The 20,427-nt window shown below is 38.0% G+C and overlaps 1 protein-coding gene across 6 annotated transcripts in view; it reads right to left on the bottom strand.

Moving 5' to 3' along the window:
- ZMYM2 (zinc finger MYM-type containing 2) overlaps positions 1 to 20,427 on the bottom strand; it is an 87,034-nt gene that overhangs the window by 6,678 nt on the left and 59,929 nt on the right. For all 6 annotated transcript variants that reach the window (XM_063148992.1, XM_063148998.1, XM_063148997.1 and 3 more), the window contains 10 exons: positions 19,395 to 19,567; positions 13,212 to 13,377; positions 12,311 to 12,345; positions 10,426 to 10,555; positions 10,140 to 10,255; positions 9,269 to 9,440; positions 7,671 to 7,772; positions 5,715 to 5,809; positions 4,547 to 4,715; positions 3,472 to 3,623 (listed from right to left, as the gene is read on the bottom strand). In XM_063148992.1, the coding sequence (XP_063005062.1) occupies positions 3,472 to 3,623; positions 4,547 to 4,715; positions 5,715 to 5,809; positions 7,671 to 7,772; positions 9,269 to 9,440; positions 10,140 to 10,255; positions 10,426 to 10,555; positions 12,311 to 12,345; positions 13,212 to 13,377; positions 19,395 to 19,567 (1,310 nt within the window). The remainder of the gene's footprint in view (positions 1 to 3,471; positions 3,624 to 4,546; positions 4,716 to 5,714; positions 5,810 to 7,670; positions 7,773 to 9,268; positions 9,441 to 10,139; positions 10,256 to 10,425; positions 10,556 to 12,310; positions 12,346 to 13,211; positions 13,378 to 19,394; positions 19,568 to 20,427) is intronic.

The raw sequence follows: 20,427 nt of genomic DNA, 5'->3' as shown, positions 1-20,427 counted from the left end.
TTCAATCCAAAAGTGGGAGAAAAATACCCATCCATATATTTGTGATAATAATATACAGCAATACAAGAAAGATCACAGGATGGTGCAAGGCACTGGCCTATTCTGCAATCTAATTATCTTACCCTCTTGACCTTACAGACAAAAATTCTTTTGAATCTTTACCAAGAATTAATGGCTGAGGACTACTGTTTGACATTATCATCTCTGAGACATTTCTAAGAAAAGGAGGATTGCCTTCTTAAATTTCCCACTTCAGTGTTATCTTTGCAAGAACGTGCCTGTTAGTGAATACAATAAAAGTGACAGACAAAAAACGCATTTGCTTCTGGAAATTATATCTATTTCTTGAAACACCATGCTTGAAATTAACCACAACACTGATAGGTGATTATGGTTCAGTACATCCTAGCCTCCTTATCTTTGCACTTAATTTTATAATAGGGGCAAATGAATGAATACACTTCCTACAGGTTTTCAACATTTTCATTTAGGTAACTATTTTATATGGTAAGTTTAACTAACTCCTCAAAGCACAATATGCCCTCACATGTGCTTGTTTCTATGTACACCAGTTTTGATTTCATAAAGCAATCCTAAGCCAGATAATACAGCTCACTGTAAGCTTCATGGCTTCTCCTTTCCATTCTCTGGCACATTTTTCCACCACATATTTCTCTCTGGTTTGCATTTAACACTGACACTGAATGCTGGCAGTGAAAATGAAGACTGAAAACTGGTTCAAAACCAATCCACACATAAGCCTGTGAGAACTCAACTAAAAATAGTTCTTCCTGGTTCAAAGTGTTGACTAAACCCTGGCATCCCCAGCTGAAGCCTGAAGCTCCCCTGAGCACCAGAGGGTCTGCAGAAGGATGCTGTGCAGCAGGACAGACTCCAACCTACCAGCCAAACCTGCAAACCTTCATTCCCAAACCACTGTGCCCTGCTGCTCTACAAACCGTACAGGGGCAGCATGAGCACAAGCCATTCCCAGCTGAGATGAGCTCTGCTGTGACTGCAGTGCATGGCAAGGAACTGGATGTGCCTCTGGATCCCACAGTGGAGGACAACAGGCTGAATCACCGTGCACAGCGATTTTGTTTGTCTGACCTTCAGACAAAAATCTGCCAAACTCTGGCAGCCTGCCCAGACAACCCCATTACCAGACATAGAAAAAACAAGAAAAAAATCCCAAACCAAATCCCAGTTAGGGACCAAGAATGAAGGCCATGATGCAACAAAGGAGCTCTGCAGGCTAACACCTTCCTCTAGATGAACCATCTCCACTAGATGCCTGCTTGACCATGCAGCAGCCTTTAATTCTAAGTGTGTTATCCTTCAGGATCACTACTTTAGAGCTATCAAAACCATTACTGAACTACTTCTGTCTGAAAGCAGAACAATTTCAGCTGTAAATTAACCTGAACTGAGAAACTGCACCATCTGACTCAGGGACTGGTTTCCTGGAACAGATTTTACAGTGCTTCCTTTATGAAAAAGCTGGTTTACAAACTCAAGAAAGAAAACAATCAACTTAGGACTTGAAGACTCCTGGACTCAAACCACATTCTATCCATGAGGAAAAGCTCCAAACTGAGTATTTAGCCAAAATGAGTGCAGTAATGCTGGTGGAAGGGGAATGCACTTTTTTACTAGCCTATGGTTCCTACATCCTCTTCCTTTGAAGAGAATATTTACTCTAAGATAGCAAAATATTAATGATATTTGGCCCAACTGTATACTTAAATGGCATAATTTCATTGCTCTGAGCCCCTTCCAGGTTCAACAAAGCCAATACCTTTGATGCAGTAGCAGACAATTTATTCTCTTTCAGGGTTGGGGTTGTCTGATGGAAAGGACCAAGCAAATTCTAGAAGGCAATGGAGTTCTATTGTGCATTGTTACAACTGCATTGTATTTAGTGTGCCACTAGCTTGCTTAAACATGTTTCTTCAGAAGGGTGGTAATAGTTGCCCCCAAATATTTGCCATTTGCACACAGATGATGGCTGCAGCCCTTCACAGCACATGTTTCTGTTCCTCACTTGCTGTCTGCCTTTGTGAAATGCAAACTCATCAGAACACAGCACATCTTCCTACCAGTCTGGCCAAAAAATCAGGGCTGTTCACACTGCCTGAATGAAATCCTGGACACGAAATATAGGCAGTAAAATGACCACATGTTAGTTCACTAATGTTCCAGCACTGTGTATGTGTATTAGGCCTCATGATAATTGTGGCTGCCACACAAACTATGGTTCTGAAGAGCTGAAAAGAACATATTTTATACACAACTAGCTTTCATGACTGACAAAATAGACAATGTCATAGGTACAAAGAGAAAGATTAAAAAATACTGTTTGAGTTCCATTATTAAACACATACTTCCCTTTGTGTACTGTTTATCTGCTTAACATGAGTATTTTCAATTCAACAGAAAGGTACAGAGAGACAGTGTATCATGCAAGTGCAGAAGCAGAAAGCTAGCTGAATTTGAAACACACCTTATAGCAATATTGACTAAAAAGCCACTGACTAAAATCAATGTTTGCTTCTCAAGTTTCAACAATGAGGCAAAGGTAGCAACTAACTCTTGATTTTTGCATACTTGCAACACAGGAAAATTACTACTTTATGACTTATTTTTAAAATATTTCAATTTTAAAAATTGTTACTTGATTCAAGTCCTCTGCCTCAAGTATGGAAGAGTTTAAGTAGAACTGCAAACCCTGTGAGCAGCTTGCTTTCCACATCATACACACCTTCTATTGCCTTTTAACTTGAATGAAATTTTCTGTGCTCTCAGCTCTGAACACTGCTTATTTTGCCTATGTTTTGCCTTATGTAGCAAAAATTAAGACAGCCCTCCCTGCTTAAAAGATCAGCTGTGGAACAGCTTCTCTTACCTAGCAAAAGGTTACTGCCTTCACATCCACTACATCCAACCTGACCCCTTCCCATCTTGCTGAGTGTAGGACAGCCAACACAGCAGAGTTTCCTGCACTCTATCCTGCCTGGCCACAGTCTGCAATACCCAGTAAATCAGAACCTCCCCAAAAGACACTTAATTTAGGTTGTTTCCTCTATATGCTAAGGAACTGAATTAGCAAAGGCTTAGAGATCATGCCTTGTTTCATTCTGGTTTTACACTGGACATCTTTAGCAAACAAAATGAAGCACAGCATTTGAGAAGACTATGTAGTGTTTGACTGGGCTAATTACTTGCTTTAACCCAGCAAGAAGCTTAAAATTATTACAATATACCCATGTGTGTTTGAGCTTTCAGGATGGGTCTGCAAACTCATGTCTTACATAGACAGCTCTCTACAACATGATTACACAGCAGCCTGATCACAGCCATGTATAAAGGGGAGCTCCTAGCCAGTAAATCCATGTTATCTCCACTCTTCTACTGAAATGGGTTACAGTCAAATCAGCAGCTCCATTTCCCATCTCTACAGCCTCTACTAACCTCCTGAATTCCAAGACACAGATAATAGATGCTGTCAGGTGCATAGTTCTCTCCATTAGGCCTTCGAATTTCATTGACAAAATGTGTCAACCCATAGTTTAACTCAGCTGAAGTATGTGATAATAGATCTTCCTTTAATTTCACAGACTTTACTGTAAAATAGAGAAGAAATGCTACATTATACAACAGAATTGTCACACAGTGAAGGTGGGATGGGGTGCTTTTTGACTGGAAACTGGGAATCTGGCTTGATGTCCTCTCCATTAACCAATGAATGAGACTAAAATGTACTAAGCAGTTAAAATGTTAGGTCTGTAGTAAAACAATCAAGGCTCCCACAGTAATGTCCAGTTACAGTAGAACTAAAATGCAGTAACACCTGCTAACAAATGTACTGTCATGCACAGCTCAGGATGTCACAGAGGCAGCCCAAGATGCTGAAGTGAAGCCAGTGGTGTAGAAGGGCACCTTCAGGGGAAACAGCAGTTTCCAAAGACCCAAGAGCACAACACAAGGGTGCTGAGATGCATGTGGGAGCTAAAGAACAGCAGGAGTAGCAGCAATTCCCCTTTTCCCCCACAGTACAAATGTGTACAGAGAGGAGAGCTGCAGAAAGAGCAGCATGGCTCCAGGGGATCAAAGGCCACCTTGTGCCAGAGCTCCACAGCCAGGTAATCCAGCCTCAGAGGAAGATCTCCTTAAGGACAAAGAGTAGGAGGATGTCCCTCCTTTGCCATTTAGAAGCCCAGAAACAGTGTGAGCCCTAAAGTGAGTTAGAATATGAGGAAAAATAGGATGCAAACAAAAAATTAAAATGGTCACAGAAAATCAGAATAGCCAAGAAGGTGCTGTCCTAGCTTTCACGAGAAGTGTGAGACACAGCATTTTGAACCAAACAGAAAAAACTAGAAGAAAAAGAGTTTGGCAACTCTGTGGTAAAATAATCTCAGTCATGCTGGAAACATGAGGGACATGAGAAAAATTCGATCAAAAATTCCAGCTGAGAATCACACAAAAAGCAGGTCAGAATCCCTAGCAGGTCACAAGTGGATGGCAGATTTTTGGCAATACTTACTTGATTTCAGCTCCTCTAGCTCTGGAAGCTGTTGGTCTGTGTGGCGGGACTTCACCCAGTGCTTCCAGGCGTTCACCCCGTAGGCGTATTTGAAGGGAAAGCTGCACTCGGAGTTCTCGGAGCTGTCATCGTGCGCCTGGTACTCCGACACGGCTTTCCTCTTCACTCCCTGCCACGGCAACACAGGCTAAGGCACCAGCAGGGACACAGCAGGGACACAGCAGGGACACAGCACCTGGCACGGCCAGCCGCGGGCCAAAGGGCACAATGCACCCCAGGGCACTCACACAACTCCAGAGTGTCCATGAACAGGGAACTGAAGATGTGACAAATCTGCGTCACAAGGCTCCACTCCTCAAATGAACCCTTTGCCAATGGAAAAGGCAGCACTGGATCCAGATTAAAGCACGCCTAGCAGTGCATATGTGATAATATCCAGTGCATAATAGCAAAAGCTATTTTTTAAATTTTTTTTACTATTATTTTTTAAATATTTTTTTACTCCAGATTTGATATTAGAAAGACCCATTTATTATCAGAAAGCTTCAGTAGATGTTGGCTGTTTTTTTTAAAGCTGCAATATCTACTGCAATTATTGGAACAAAACCATTTCAGCTTTGTGCCAGGCATAGGAAACTATTTCTTGGTAGTGTCCTTCTAAATATAAGACTATGGCTAATTTGTATCCAATGGCTGAACTAAGATTGGCTAAAAATAAAATCTGGGAAAATTACAAGCAAATAAAAATAATTTAAAACTCTTTTATATGGTATGGTTTCCATTATAAACCATGATAATGCCAATTTTTTCCCATCTTACCACCAAACTAAACCAAGACCCCTTTGTTCAAAGTAGAAGGTAAAACAGGATTGCTAAGAATACAGTAGGTGTATACACAGTGGCACATTCTATCAACAGTTCTGCCACTGTGAAGCAAAAACAGGATCAGAATTTACAAATCACACTCCTATCAAATCCAACAGTTATCTGCAACAGACATACCACTGAAATAATTTTATTATTTTAAATGTATCAATGTATGTCATAAAGATAGGATATTAGCTATGAGTAGATAGTAACACGCTGTAAATCATTATCAGAACTAATATTTTTTCATACATAATTTTTTGTGCTTTTCTTGATATTTTTAATAGCATGAAAAAATTACCTTCTTTTTGGACCGAGGCCTTGGCTGTTCCTCATATTCTTCACCAAAAACAGGAGGTAACAAAAACTCATTTTCTGTATCCAGCTCCTCAGTTGCTGAAAATACATTAACAGAAACTTATTTCTAAGTGTCTTTTAAATAACATTGCTTTGAGAAAAACCAATTACCTATATTGGTGTGCCTTAACATAAGGAGTTTATTTTTATGCATGTCACAAAGGCACACAAATAAACACAACCAAACACTGGATTTTGGTAAGACAAAACAAACCTATTTTTATATTCAAACTAAGACAAAGCTGTCATATTGTAAGACAAAGCTGTCAAATAGTTTATTTCTAAGTAGGTTTCAGAGTATGCAATGCTCAACATTTCAAGTATTATCTGAAGATGCAAAGGTGGAATTTCTTACTGTAGACTCTTAAATAATGTTTTACTTAGTACGTGTAGTTTTCTTCATGAATTTAGATGATTTCTATACATGTTTTGTTATTTCTTGTAGCACATCCCACTTGGTTTAAAACACTAAGAATCAGAAGGCAAACTCCTTCAGTGAAACTGGTTTAGTCTAGATTTATACAAGTGGTAGAGGTCTAGCTCATGATGGATATTACAGTTAAGTTTGGCAAGCAGATGTATGGCAATACCTCAAAATACTGTTTATTTAACATTTCAGGGGTAGGACTGAGGACTCTATTTCAGGGAGGAATGAGACAAGGTATGAATGGATGTAGTGTTCCAAGTCCCACCTTCATTTACTTTATTGAAGATGGTTCATCCCTCATTTAGCCATCAAAGAATGTTTTCACTCAAAATTGAACACTCTTCTGATAATCTGATTTCACCACCTTATTTCTCAAGACAGCTTTCCAACTGGAGCAGATGAAATAGCACTTACATGCAGAGATTTCAGAACTCTGCCCCAGACTCAAAAGCAGTCCTGCTCCTGATACCACCAAGAATCTTATCTCAGAAGCACTTCAGTGTAATCAATGGCTCTTACAGACTGCTGCTACTTACTACTCCAACTTGCTTATTTCTTTTCTTCTATAGTTTTTCTTTCTCATGTTCCCAGCCTCACTTAAAAAGAGGGTTAGAAACCCAGTATGCATCTGACTAAACTTCCCAAGATTAAGGTCAGCCCAACCCCCAGGCTTTGTCTTTAAATTAGGCATAGAGAAAAATGGACATCTACTGCAGAGAGAAGTAGTCTTCAGCACAAAAGGAGCCTGTCAACTCCTAGAAAACTGCCCAGCTGAGGTATGAGTGTCTTGTGTCCAACAGAAGCTCTGAAAGAGGGATAGTAACTACAGCCAGAAGCTTTCTTGGATCTTGGATTGACTGGGGTATGGTGTAAGGAAACAGACACTGCTCCCTGCATTCTGTAGAGTGGCAGAAATTGTACTAGATAGCATCAAGAGTTTCTTTCAAGAAAGGTCCCAAAGCAGTGATTTTTTCCTGTTAATTCAAATAATGCTACTGCTTCAAATGTTGATATGGATATTACCAAGATATTAAAAGGTAACACAAGTGGTGTGTAGCATGCCAACTTGCCTGCCAATTTTCTAACAAACTTGAGTGGGAAATTGACTCCTTAGTAATTTCTCTAAACCATGAAAATACCTGGAAATTGAAGAATGCATTCATTATGTTTTCCATGACACATGCCATCTGAGTCCTTGAGCCTTCAAAACAAGTAATGCACCCAAGTTCTTTGTGAATGGTTAACTTCCCCTTTTCTTTGCATTATTTCAAATACTGTATTTAGAAAGATGGAAGAACTAATTCAGAAGTCCCCCATCCATGCCCCCAAAGGCATGGCAAAGTTTTACCTAACAGTAGTCAGTCAGTTAAGTGGATCCTGCAATCAAATAAAGCTCCTCTGAAAGGATGATTAAACAAGGTACAAGGGCTGCCCAGAGTGTCACAGTATTTATTAAAATAACAGAAGAATTACCTCTTGGAAAGTCTATTTCAATATCAAGGTCTGGCTCATATGGAACATCAGGCAAACTTGTCCGTGACTCTGAGTTTAGGACATTGGAGTCAACTATCACACCTGTTTAAAACAAAAGGAAAAAAAAAATCATTATTTTAACCAACACATGGATTAGCCAAATGGAGCAGATCTACAACTTTAGAAGCTGAGTTGTTCTAAAACTGATTGTTCTGCTCATTACCATCCTACATTTTCTTGTTCTTGGGATCTCATATTTACTTTTCCAAGCTGATTTCCTTCAAACATAAAACATACTTACTAGCCCATTGTTCTTCTCCATGAAGGTGAGTCAGCAAAGCACATATATAGGAAATCAAGTGAACCAAGATCATATCAACCAATCCCACAACTCAAACAATCTTGCCAAAACTAACTGTCTATTTTCCTACCTGATCCTGTCCAACAGAACAGACTTTCAATTCTGCTTCTGTAGGATCTGTTGCTCAAATAAGGCATGCAGGCAGGGAGAAACAAAGCTGGAACTCTCTCCAGCTTCTGGCAAACACTGATTGCTCCAAATTCAGTCCTCTGTAAGTGAGCAAGCTCTGATCCCATACATCTGCTCATTTAGCTAGCTGTACTTTATATAAGACAGCAAGAAACTGAAAATGACAACCTTGCAGTGCTACCAGAAATGTGCAGTTTTAGTAGAAGAATGGCAATAGATCAGAATACAGTAAGCCTCCCAGGACTGCAGCTCCACCGGCCTCCTACATAACGAGGCACAAAGTGTAAGTATATGTAATTTGTCAACAACCTTTCAGAAATCTGTTGAAAGAGCTTGGAAAAAACCTTCAAAATTTCATCTGAGTGAAGGCAAATTTTCCTGGAAAGACACAGGAAAGACTTGAAGATTTGGGCAAGCAGAGCCAGAAAAGAAGAGCAAACAGACATGGGCACTGAGAAACTAAAACTACAAAGTATAAAGTATGTGGGACTTTTTGATCTTCAGATATAAATTTTTATTATGAGAATAATGTGTTGGTTGTTGCCCAGTAGTGCTTACTCTAAATCATGGGCTTTTCAGTTTCCCAGGTTTTGCCAGAATGCACAAGAAGCTGAAAGGAAGCATGTCCAGAACAGCTGAGCTGAAGTGTCCAAAGGGGTGTTGGACACACAGTGCTCAGTATGTAACTGGGGAAGTTGGCTGGGAACCACCAATTGCTGCTCAAGAACAGGCTGGGTCAGTGGGTGGACAGCATCTGTATGATGCATCACTTAGCCATCTTGTGTTTTATCCCTCCCTCTCCCCTCTTTTAGTTGTATATTTACGAGTATAAGTATATATTTTGTTTCAATTATTAAACTGTTCTTGACTCACAAGGTTTACTTTTTTTCCCAAGTCTCTTTCCCACCAGGCATGAGGGAACTGAGTGAGTGGCTGTGTGGTACTTAGCTGCCATCTGACATTAAAGTACAATACAACTTCATATTAGACTTCAATGACAGCACTGTTATACTCAAACTTTCCCTAAAATAAAAAACCAAACCAAATCCTTCTAGTCACACACATCCCCCAGCATTCCAAACAGTCAAAAACTCATCAGGAAACTCACTGGCCACATCAGAAGCTTCAGCTTTTCCAACATGTTCAGGTACCACCCCAGACAAGTTCAGTAGCTCAGCTTCCAGAGGATCTCCAGGCACTTTTCCCCTCAGCTCTTCTATTGCTGCAAGGATTTTCTCAGTGCTATCCAGAGTAGTGGGCAAAAAAACTGGAACTGGCACCTGTGCAGACAGGGAGGCAGAGATAATTAGAAAAGAAAAAATGCCACAACAAAGCAACCAACAACCAAAAAAAATCTATACTCTTCTTCTGAAAGACAGAGTTGATACAGATTAGAAACAAGTCACTCTAGTGTGAGTTAACAAAAAATGCTGACAGGTTAAAAACCCAACATGAAGGAGCTAGGAACAGAAGGGACAGCAGGAAAGGACACAGGAAAAAAAAAAAAAAAAAGACAAAAAGCTGGTCAAAGAAAGAAGGGTCTTTGGAACTTCAAACTTATCTGATTGTAATCTCAGACCACCAGTTTGGACAAATCAGCATCTTGTTTTAGTGGCTTGTTTTTTCCTGCTGTTTATCCCACTCTGCCATCCATTCCCAACACAACCTTTTCAGTTTCCTTATTACAAGAACAAACCTTGCTGTTAAAGGCTTATTCAGCATATTCAGCAGTATCACTCAGAACTGTTCCTAAAAATCCCAGTGGCACAAGATGTTCACACTGGAAGCAGGCAGACAGGTCCTAAAGAACAATCAGGACTCAAGTGCTGCTGTAGGATATTTATTTTTCAATAAATAGCCCTGAAGCACCCTGCAATCCTTTAGATGGACCAGGAGGAGAACAACCAGCAGCACAAGGTGGTCCCACACAAGCATGTGAAGGGATGCCAATTTAAAAATGAAGCTGAAGTCTCACTTACAGGAACAGGAACCGTGGTAGGAATAGGAACATTTTGACTGTACATGTTCATAGGCACCGGAACATAGACTGGTACAGGAATAGGCACTGGGACATACTCTTTCTTCCACTCATCTTCTATTAAGAGAAAAAGGAAAAAGGCAAATACTGCCAGGTATTTAAATATATTTTACACCAGCCATTTTAGTGAGAAAAAAAATCAGAATATTTGCAATATGTTAAAAGACAGTAATAGTTAAGAAAAAGCTGCAATGAGGAAATTAGTTCTGGCACAGTTCAGGAGTTACCTGTCTGACAAGATTTTGCCTGCATATGAGGTTTACAGTACGTGGCTTTTGTCATTGTCAAAGGCTTGCAAAGAACTGCCTTGTTCTTCATTTCTCTGTTAGGTGTTGGAGAAGGTGGTGGAGCTGAGCCCTGCAGACAAGCAAATAAGAGAAGGTGCTGTTGGACCACACTGATTCCAACACAAAGTTCTTGTGTTAATGTATCAGCTGATACTTTTCATAAACGAGATACTGAAGAGGAAGCTCACAGAAACATAACAAAGCAGCACCAACTATTATTCTAAAATTGCACGCTATTCTACATTCCTGGTACTGAGCTACCACTGCCCCAGGATCATGAGAGGAGGGCTAGGAATTCTGGCTCATTTTCCTTTTTTTTTCTAATTGAAGGTACTGTAAACACTTTTTTTAACGTGCTTCTTTAAGTGAAAGTGCCATTTAAGCAATTTTATAACATAAAAAATAATTTTAGCTGTAAAAAAAGTTCATTATGAGCAGCATGCACAAACTTTTAGATCTTCTTGAATTATGCCACAGTCCAAAGATGACTATTTTCTGAATGAAATTCTCTGAACACTTTTTTATTACCTAAAGCATGAGCTTCGAGCTCCCCCTGCTGGCTCTGCAACAGTGACAATAAATAACCTGGGAACATCCCAGAAGGTTCAAATTGCATCTTATGGTCAAGAGGTAAAAAACTCTCTTGTTCCAGACATGGGTTTTGTACCTCTTTTAGAACCTGATTTGAGAAACAAACTTTCAGTTTTATTTGGTTATATATAGGAAGACTACCCCCATATGTCCATTTAGATAGGGAAAGAAAGCCCAGTCCCAAGAAAAGCAATATGCTCTACCAGGGGTACACTCCCTAAAATGTATTTAAAAAATACTGTATCACACATAGCTTTGACATGATCTTTACATCACTGAATTAACATCATTAACCATAAAATACTGAAAGTTTTTAACATGACAGCTTAGCTTGTCTGATGTCTCTAGTTACCTAAGCAATTTTCTGTGTTTCTCATAAATGTATTTATATTGTCATCAAAAACTTTCACTTTTTCACTTAAATCTAAGATTTACCTTTGATGCCTATTTGCATTTAAAAGGCAATTCTCTCAGACCTTCCATGCAACAAACAAATCAAAACAAAACTAGGTTTCAAACAAAATACACTAAACTAACAGAAAATAATATTAATAGTAGTATTTTTGACAAGCTGAGAAAAACTGAAACTCAGAATGATCAAGGCTACTGCTCCACTGATGATCCCCACACTTCCAAACAGTGATTCTGCAAAAGGCTCTGCATCCCTACTCTGTAACAGAGTCAATCAGATCTTGAGCACTGGAGAATTCTTCTCTTGGGAAGGATAAAATTTAAGAACTGAAGATTTATTTTCAGCTTTTTGAAGCTGAGCTACACCTTAATATTCCAACTGGACAGTGAAATTCTCTTCCTTTTCTATACTCAATAAAGACACTAGTTATTCTAAACACATGAATAAGACACACAGTGTGTTGATCAACTTTTAAGCAACATTTATATGCACTATAGATGTAAAACACATGGTTGTTGACTTAGTTTCCCAGAAGACATTGAAAAGGAAGTATGAATATTTGAAATTTTTATTTCACCTACAGATGTGAAAAAGACTAAAAAGCTTTATAAATTTAGCTTAGGATCATTCAAAGACACTGATTTTTGGTTTTTAATAGCATCCCTCTAATTCACTGGGATCTCACATTTTAAGTACACCAAATTATGTTTTGTGTGTGTATATATATATATATATATATATATATATATACATATAAAGAGAGAGAGAGAGAGTGTGTGTCAGAGAGACAGAGTTAGATATAAGAGTGTGTTATGTACTTACTGTCATTTTTGTCCGGGGAGTTTGACAGCCTTGATCTAAAAGTACAAGGAAACATTTTTAGAAATTTTTTTCCCTTTTTCAAAATCAAAGGAAATTTCAGTAAGCAGCTCAAGATAACACCTGGCACCAATATAACATTAAATCAGGAGAATTCATTAGAACTGTATTGCAGGTGAGAACTGCACACAAGACTTTTCCTTCATGGACATCTCCCTACTGAACTCCCTCAACACTCCAGTATTGAGCCTCACACAAAGGCAAATGATAAATCAATGCTCTAGTCAGATGTGAATACAGCCTCTTTCAGAAAAGTAAACACCAAAACATTCAAGTATGAAAATGGCTATACAAAGTAGCTGAGCTGGTATAACTGCATTAATTTAAAAGCTGGTTTATTTGAACTTTGCCTGACTTCCCATTTAAACCACACAAACATGTATTCCATGCCCATGAGCAAATTTACACAGTACCTACTGCCAACAGAAAGGGGAAAAAAGCAATGTATTCCTCCTAACTAGATACTTTCATTGTATTTTCACTTCCATTTTGCTTATTTTCCTTTCATTCCATTTAATTAATTTCTTTTTTTTCATTCCTAGTGCATCTGTTCTCTGTGACCAAAAGGCATTTTGAGAAATGTTTCCACAGAGCAAATAATGATAAACTGGAGCACAACAAAAGAGGAAAACATTTTCTCTTCCCATGATAATACAGCACTAAAATTACACTTAACCCAGAACAGCTCCATGATAACAGCTGACAACAGCTCTGATGATAACACAGAAAAAGATAACACCTAACGCAATTTATTACAACAAATAAATAACTCATGCAGCTTTCAATTTTTCATTGAAAGGAAGCTTCTGGCTTGGCACCTGTGTAGCCCTGAAGCAGCACCTACCATAGTGCAGGTTCTCAGGCCCTTTCTGGGTGGCCAGGTTGGGCTCGTTCTGCTGGCAGTAGAAGCGGAGCAGGCAGTGCTGATCGCAGAAATGCTTCATCTCGCCGCGCCACTGCACCTTCTCCTTCAGGGCTCCTTGCGACTTACAACAGTCACACCGAACAGCCTTAAGGCAAAGGAGATTGCACATTTTTAAACAGGCCTTGGGAAAAAGTTATTGCTACATTTTGAAAGGCTGCATTTTAAGAGTACTGAGGATTCAGTACCACCATACAGTTAAGTCTTGCTCATGAACAACAGTTGAGCTCCCTTCCTTTTCAACTGTTTACTGGGGTTAGCACCCAGAATAAACCTGCTTTGCTTCAGTCATTTGTCACTACGTAAAAAAAAAAAAAAAGCTCACTTTTAAAGAGTCATCAAAAAAAAATTGTGTGCATCAATTTTAATTAATTTCATTGAAGCATTCTGCAAAACAAAAGCAGAAAGTGTTAGGCTCCGTAATGACTCTATTGAACTGAGGACAAACACAAGCTGTTTTTTCTACTTTCAAGATCTGGCAGGCTTTTTTTGTTCGTTTTAAAGAAGAATCAAAAGTTTTTAAAAGTCACCAAAAGAATCACTTCTCCAGGTATCAAATTAGCATAAATGATTTTTTATATTTCCATTACTTTAGTAGTTTGGCAACAATTTTAAATTGCAATTCTTTAGTTCATCCAAGTTTCTCTATGATTTATAAACATTTTCTCTCAAAAAAAAAAGAGGACTCCCCCAAAATTTAGTTAGCATGTAACTTGGAAACTCAAACATTTAAATAATATATCCTTCATGAACTTGCATGTTAATTTAATGAGGCATCACTAAGGCAATGTTCTTCTCCAGAATAGATTCTACTGCATTTCACCTGCCATGCTATAAATTACTATCTGAACAGCGGCAGCCTCAATTTCACATCTTCCAGTAAGCACTACAGCTTGCCTTGGTATTGTCTGCAACCTCTATCCTAAAGCAGATCTTAAAAAATTAAAAACTTTAAAGATGCTCAGGAATCCAAAGTAAGCCAACCTAATAAAATAGCCAGGAGAGGAAGAGGGACGTTATAATATATGCAACATAAAACATTAATACATAAAACCATACACAACATTGCAGTTATGCACGAGGCTCTGATGGCTCAAAAAAACAAAACAAAACAAAACAAAACAAAATTCAACTGTAGTTTTTGTGGCTCCAAAAAAGTATGAACAGGCCAATTAGTTCCAATTTTAAAAATAATTAAATGTTTCATTTCTTCTCTGTATTTGAACAGTGTAATACCATACCCTAGCAGTGTAAGAAATTAAGCTCTCAGTTGTAATTTTCAAGTATTTAAAGATGATACATAGAGAGGCTCTTTTCTAACAGTATAAACAGCTTAAATTGGGAGCAATTGAAGCTGCAGCTTCAAGATCACCTCACACTAAGCATTAGGTGGCCCTGGAAGAGCAGGTATTTCTCTTCTCTGTGCAGGTATGCACCTGTAGGGCACACAACGTCAGAGGCCTTACAGCACTGCATATCCCCATTCTCTCTCAATTTTTATTAAATTTGTCACTTGGACTTTCCACTGATGCTGATCCACAGTTCCTTTTGCAGATCACCTCAGTGGGACAAAAGAGCAAGTTATGTTTATTCTTACAAGGCAGTGGGGAAGAAGATAAAATGTAGAAGTAGATAGAATGTTGCCAAAACACTGTAGATTTAATCAGCTCAAGAAAGCTGTGAATTCACACCTTTAATGCAGATGCAACTTCCAAAGCCACCAAAAGACTGAAATACCAGTAGGAAAAAAAAGGTACAACTCACTCTAAATTTAAATCTCAAACCCACCTAACACTGATTAAGAATAACAGCTGACTCACATACAGAAAAGCCCATCTATTCTGACCTGCTGCACGCTGCTTGACTATCAAAGCACCACTTTCTGCTCACTTTTCTCTCCTTCAAAGAAAGAAAAAGGGGTCAAATCTTGTCAAATCCAGCAACTACAGCCTTCCTACAGCAGGGTGTGTTGAGATAGGATAGGGAGAAATGGTTTAAAATTGGAGGGTAAGCTTAAGATTAGATATAAAAAAGGTCAACTTAGACTAGATAGAAGAAAGAAGTTTTTCAGAATGAGAGTGAAACACTGGAACACATTGCCCAGAGAGGTTATAGATAGGTAAACTTTTAAAGTCAGGTGGGATGGGACTCCACGCAATCTGATCTCATTGAAGAAGTCCCTGCTCACTGCAGATGTGTTGGGACAACTCAGCCTCATAAAGGTCCCTTCCAACCCAACTATTCTGTGATTGCCTCATTCCTGCAACTGTTCTCCCCCTCCCCTGGTCTCCTTTTTCATTTTGAAAAAGTGTATTATTGTCTCTCCTAGGCTTCTACTAAATTATTTAGGTAAAAAAAAAAAATCGGTTTGCTTCTGCATGGAAATTACTATTCCTCAGGAAACCTGGGATTCTTTCATAGTGACGCTTCACTTCTCATCTCTATATTTACTACACTTGAATTCTACTGTTTCCATAATTCTGTTTATAGTCAATTTTATACACCATTCCATGCACTGAAGTTTCCTACTGTTTGCTCACCCACTTCCCTGACCATCAAATTTATTGAAAGCGAAAATAAATTAAAGATTTTCGGGATATTTCATGATTTTTTCTTCCTTCCCCTTTTCATTTGTTTTCACCTGGGATAGTAGCACTAAATGTTAAGTGAATCTCCAAAATACCTGCCTCAAGTCTGCTTATCTCTGTGTTCCAAAAAGCCCCTCTCTGCTTGCTGTGTTTGCATGGCACAAGTCCTTTGCCACTCCTAACTGCTTTTTGGTACATTTCTTTTCCCATTACTTCAACTTGTTCAAATGGGCATGGTGATTAGTACAAATCATTAATGCTTGCCCCAAATTTGAGTTAAAGAATAAAATTTACATATATGGGGCTTTTACTTACATTTTTAATTCCTCCATCACCTGTTCCTAATGTTCTCCAATGGTGTGGACTGCTATTAACTTCACCTAGTCTTAGCTGTCTATTCTAGCTTCAACTGCAGTAAATAGGAAGCCAAAGCTGTTCCCTGAGAGTGAGTATAAAAGAAGATCAGCTGTTCTGAAAGAGTACTTACTGGAGGCTGAGATGTCTAACTAGAGAACGGCTGAATTCCAACAACAGAAATTCCACAAGGCTGTCTTGCTGTCTTTACCATTTCGATTAATGCTAGCTCCACTTTCAAATTTTACCACTGCTGACAATCTTTGCTGAGCTTACCAGCCACAGTGACTTTTCCTTGCCTCAGACTGTAATTCCCACCTCCTCCTTCCTCTTTGCTGCAGACACCTGACCCCCACTGAACACAGAGCCATCACTGCACACGCTGAGTCGATCAATTCTCCACTGTGGCCTCGCGTGACCTGTGAGGCTACAGTGGAGAACCAGAGACAGTACTTCAGCAGCAGTCCTGTCACCAATGTTTCTCAGTGTGTATTTAAAGAAACAGATTTCTGTGCTGTTCTCAGAACTGTATACTCTTTTTAAAGGTAATTTCAATGCTTTAATTAATTAAATGATTGAAACTGTCATCAAACATCAGTTTGATCAAACATCAAACATTATACTGACGTTTCCCAGGCATTTTCTGGATTAACATCCAAACCATTGCATGTAATTTTACAGAAGGAGCTCTAAAAACTTAGGGACCTAACCTCAAGACACCTACAACTTTGCCTCTTGGCTCAGAGGTGCATGGAACCCAAAGAGTAGAAATTTCCTCAGAACTTGGCACCAACTGCAGCTGTTGTCCAACAAATGATCAGGACTAAAACTATTCTTTTACATTTCACTGCTTCATATTAGGTTTAAATGACTCTTACCTAGGTAAGTCTAATGAACTTTTAATACTTCTACATAAGTTGTTGTGTTTCTACTATTGCTAACTTCTTTGGGCTTTCTGAGAAGAGAATTTTGGCATTCAGGGAAGTGCTCCCACAATACTTGATTATTTTAAAAGGTTACAATGTTTTCCAGATAATACTACATGAGAAAGATGTGTCCATAAAAAAAAGTAGACAAAGAAGATGGAGACAAACACTTGTTTAATGAACACAATGATGGTGTTAAAACATTACTGAGTTATTGCTACTTATTCTCTTCATGTATACATTCATTGAAACTCCAAAATAACACTGGACATTGCAAAAATGAGACAAAGCTCATACATATGTAACTATTCTTTTAAGAAGCTAACAGACAAAACAGCTAATGAAGTACAAATTCAAAGAATGGTCCTTATCTGTTCTGTCTTCCCATGTTTTGATCATTGTCTATTTTGGCTACATAAGAATATTGAGCTAACAATGCACTACCAGATCTAAGGTATCTGGAGCAACTTCCATAAAGTGGGAGAAGTTATCAGCAAGGATGTAAAGAAATAAAAAAGAGAATTTTAGCAAAAGACACAATTTCCCAAAACCTATTATATGTCTTTCCCATGTAATAAATCTCAAGCTTTTTTAACCAAAACTCAATTGCATTAAGGCTTTAAGAAGCACTTGAAAAAAATTACAATTAACAATTCTTAATTGGAACCCCAGTTACACTAGCAAGTGTAACATTCAAAAAGTAGAAGTATCTAACATTATCAACATTATCAAATATCAAAAGTTACCAGCAAATCTGTTTAAATTGCCTTTTTATGACATCAGATCTAACTTTGCTGTGACACAGTACCAATAGCATTTATGCAGACTTCATGGGCCAGTTATTACCTTATTCCATGAATCAGGATAATGTGAAGCCCAAGTTTTCAAGTGGTTCTCAAAGCTGAATCACAGCACAAGCTTCCACAGAAGCTTAGGTACATTAAAGTAGTTTGGTATGCACACGTCCAGACTATATTCTTTGCTGAATCATCAAAAGATTTCTAAAGCACACCAAAGATTTAAGTTCTCTACCGGAAGGCACTTTTTTCACAGGGGAAAAATTAAATCTCACACCCCATGTTTTAAGGCATCTAGATAGATTAAATATGACTGTATGAAGTTAGTATTCCAGTTAAGAACTTTGCAGCCAAGCTCTGTCACCCTATTTACATGTGAGACAAAAGAAACACATTGTTGTCTTCAGAAGTTTTCTTTTAGGAATGTCAAATAAGACCCTACATACATTACTCAAAATAAAGAATTTACAGTGTGTGGCTGTAACATTTCTGGAACCAGACATTCCAAAATATCAGATATTTCTTCATATTCAGTTCTTTTATGGTAGGTAGATCATCTTGAATTACAGGACTTGTATCTAGCCCTCTAACACTTCAAGGTTTTTACTGCCTTCCAGGCTGTGTGCAGAGTTTTGGTACGGTGATGAATTTTGTACTGTCTTTTTTGCAATTGCATCCACAGTGTAGTTCTTGTTTTGAAATTATCAGTGTAGCTTTCCAGGACGTTCACACCAGACATCAAATATTTTATCCATGGCACTAATCGCAGGTTAAACCCAGTCCAATTTCATCTTTTCCTTTCAAAAAATGTAAACAAAAAACCTCTTATTGTGAAGTCTTTGTTGATGCTTCACAAGGCAGTTAAGCTTCCAGAGACTTAGAAATAGATGCTATCTGTTTGATTTAAACTGTTATTAGAAATCCATTTGGTCTTGCTTTTTCCTTTGGCATCTTTTCCACTGGGAAATACTGAACAATCAAAGCCTCTGCAGTTCAAACTGTGGGAGAAGGGAAAAGGCAAAAAAGGAGGCAAAAACAGGAACAAGAAAAACTCTGCTAATGTCAGTGAACTCAAGGTATCCAGCTGCTACTAACAGTGTTTTCAACATTCTGAATACACATTAAAGAAGTTTTGACAAGAAAAATGTGGCATTAACTGAGAAAAAATTGGAATTGTAAAGTAACAATATACATACTAATTTTTTTATTTTCTGTAACTCAAGACTTCCTTGCCAAACGAATTAATAAAATCAGATGATAGAAATGCTGCTCTAAGATCTACAAAAAATGAAATTCTGAGATTAATACATTTGCTTATTCTATAGCAAATGCTTTGCTGAAGTAAGCCATATTTGCTGCACAGTCCTTGAGATATCCTCACATGTGCATTTTTGGTTTTTTTAATTGTGGAGCTCTCGTCAAAAATTCTGAGTTACTTGCCTTGTAGTACCAGTCCTGAAATTTTTTACAGCACTCTTCACTGCAGAAATCTCTCACTACACCATCAAGTTCCTTAGTTGCTCCCTTTTTGCACAGCTGTGAGCAGTAATTACAAGTAACACATCTCAGTCCTAACCGTCTTGCAAAGTCTTGTTTATATAGCAGCTTGCAGCCTGGAAACAGATTTTAAACATTAGGAACAAAGTAACTTTTACAGAGAGATATCACAGTTAAGAGCTAAATATTGAAAATTAAATCAATACAACAGCAGCTAACAACTGGGGCTTCAGACAAATTCAGGTTGCACAGTAAGACTACATTTCAAGACATTTTTACCCAAATACCTTTCCTACACAACTCTATGGTTTCCTGTGACGCCTTCGCCTTTTTCAAAACCCTATGCTGATTTTTTTTCTATCAAATCCCTGAATAAACAGTCAGGAAAAAAAATACATAATTTTCTTTTAATATAGACCCATGCGAAAATATTGACTTGGAGTTACATTGCTCAGTTACACATCCTCAAAATACTAGAGATCCAGACAATGCTATCTATGAAAGAAATACCTATCTTCATGGATCAACTTAAATTTTATTACTACCTTTATTTATATTAATGCAACAAACCACTTAAAATAACTCATTAATATTTAAGAACACTAATATGTAAAAGATGACCTCAGAACTAAGGGATTTCTTTAAAAATGTAACAATAAAGCAAGAAATGGTCAGTAGTGAGAGTTATGCAATGACAGGAAATTACACATGAAATTTGAGAAGAGTTTATATGCAATTAATATTTAAAATTTTTTTTCCACATTGGGGTGGGGTGGAGATGCTGGTTATTTTGGTTTTGGTTGGTTGTTTTGTGTTGGTTTGATTTTTGGTGGGTTTTTTTTGGTGTTTATTTTGTTTTCGTTTTTTTCATTTACTAAGCAGTCATACTTTCAAGGTTGCAATAATGACAGCTATATTCTTGCATAATCTGATCCTCCCTCAAGCAACTTAGAAAGACATTCTACCATATTAAATG

The sequence above is a fragment of the Melospiza melodia genome, chromosome 2 (genome assembly GCF_035770615.1).
Source record: "Melospiza melodia melodia isolate bMelMel2 chromosome 2, bMelMel2.pri, whole genome shotgun sequence".
Lineage (NCBI taxonomy): Eukaryota > Metazoa > Chordata > Aves > Passeriformes > Passerellidae > Melospiza > Melospiza melodia.
The sequence above is the reverse complement of the archived record's forward strand: the minus strand, read 5'-3'. Positions and strand labels throughout refer to the sequence as shown.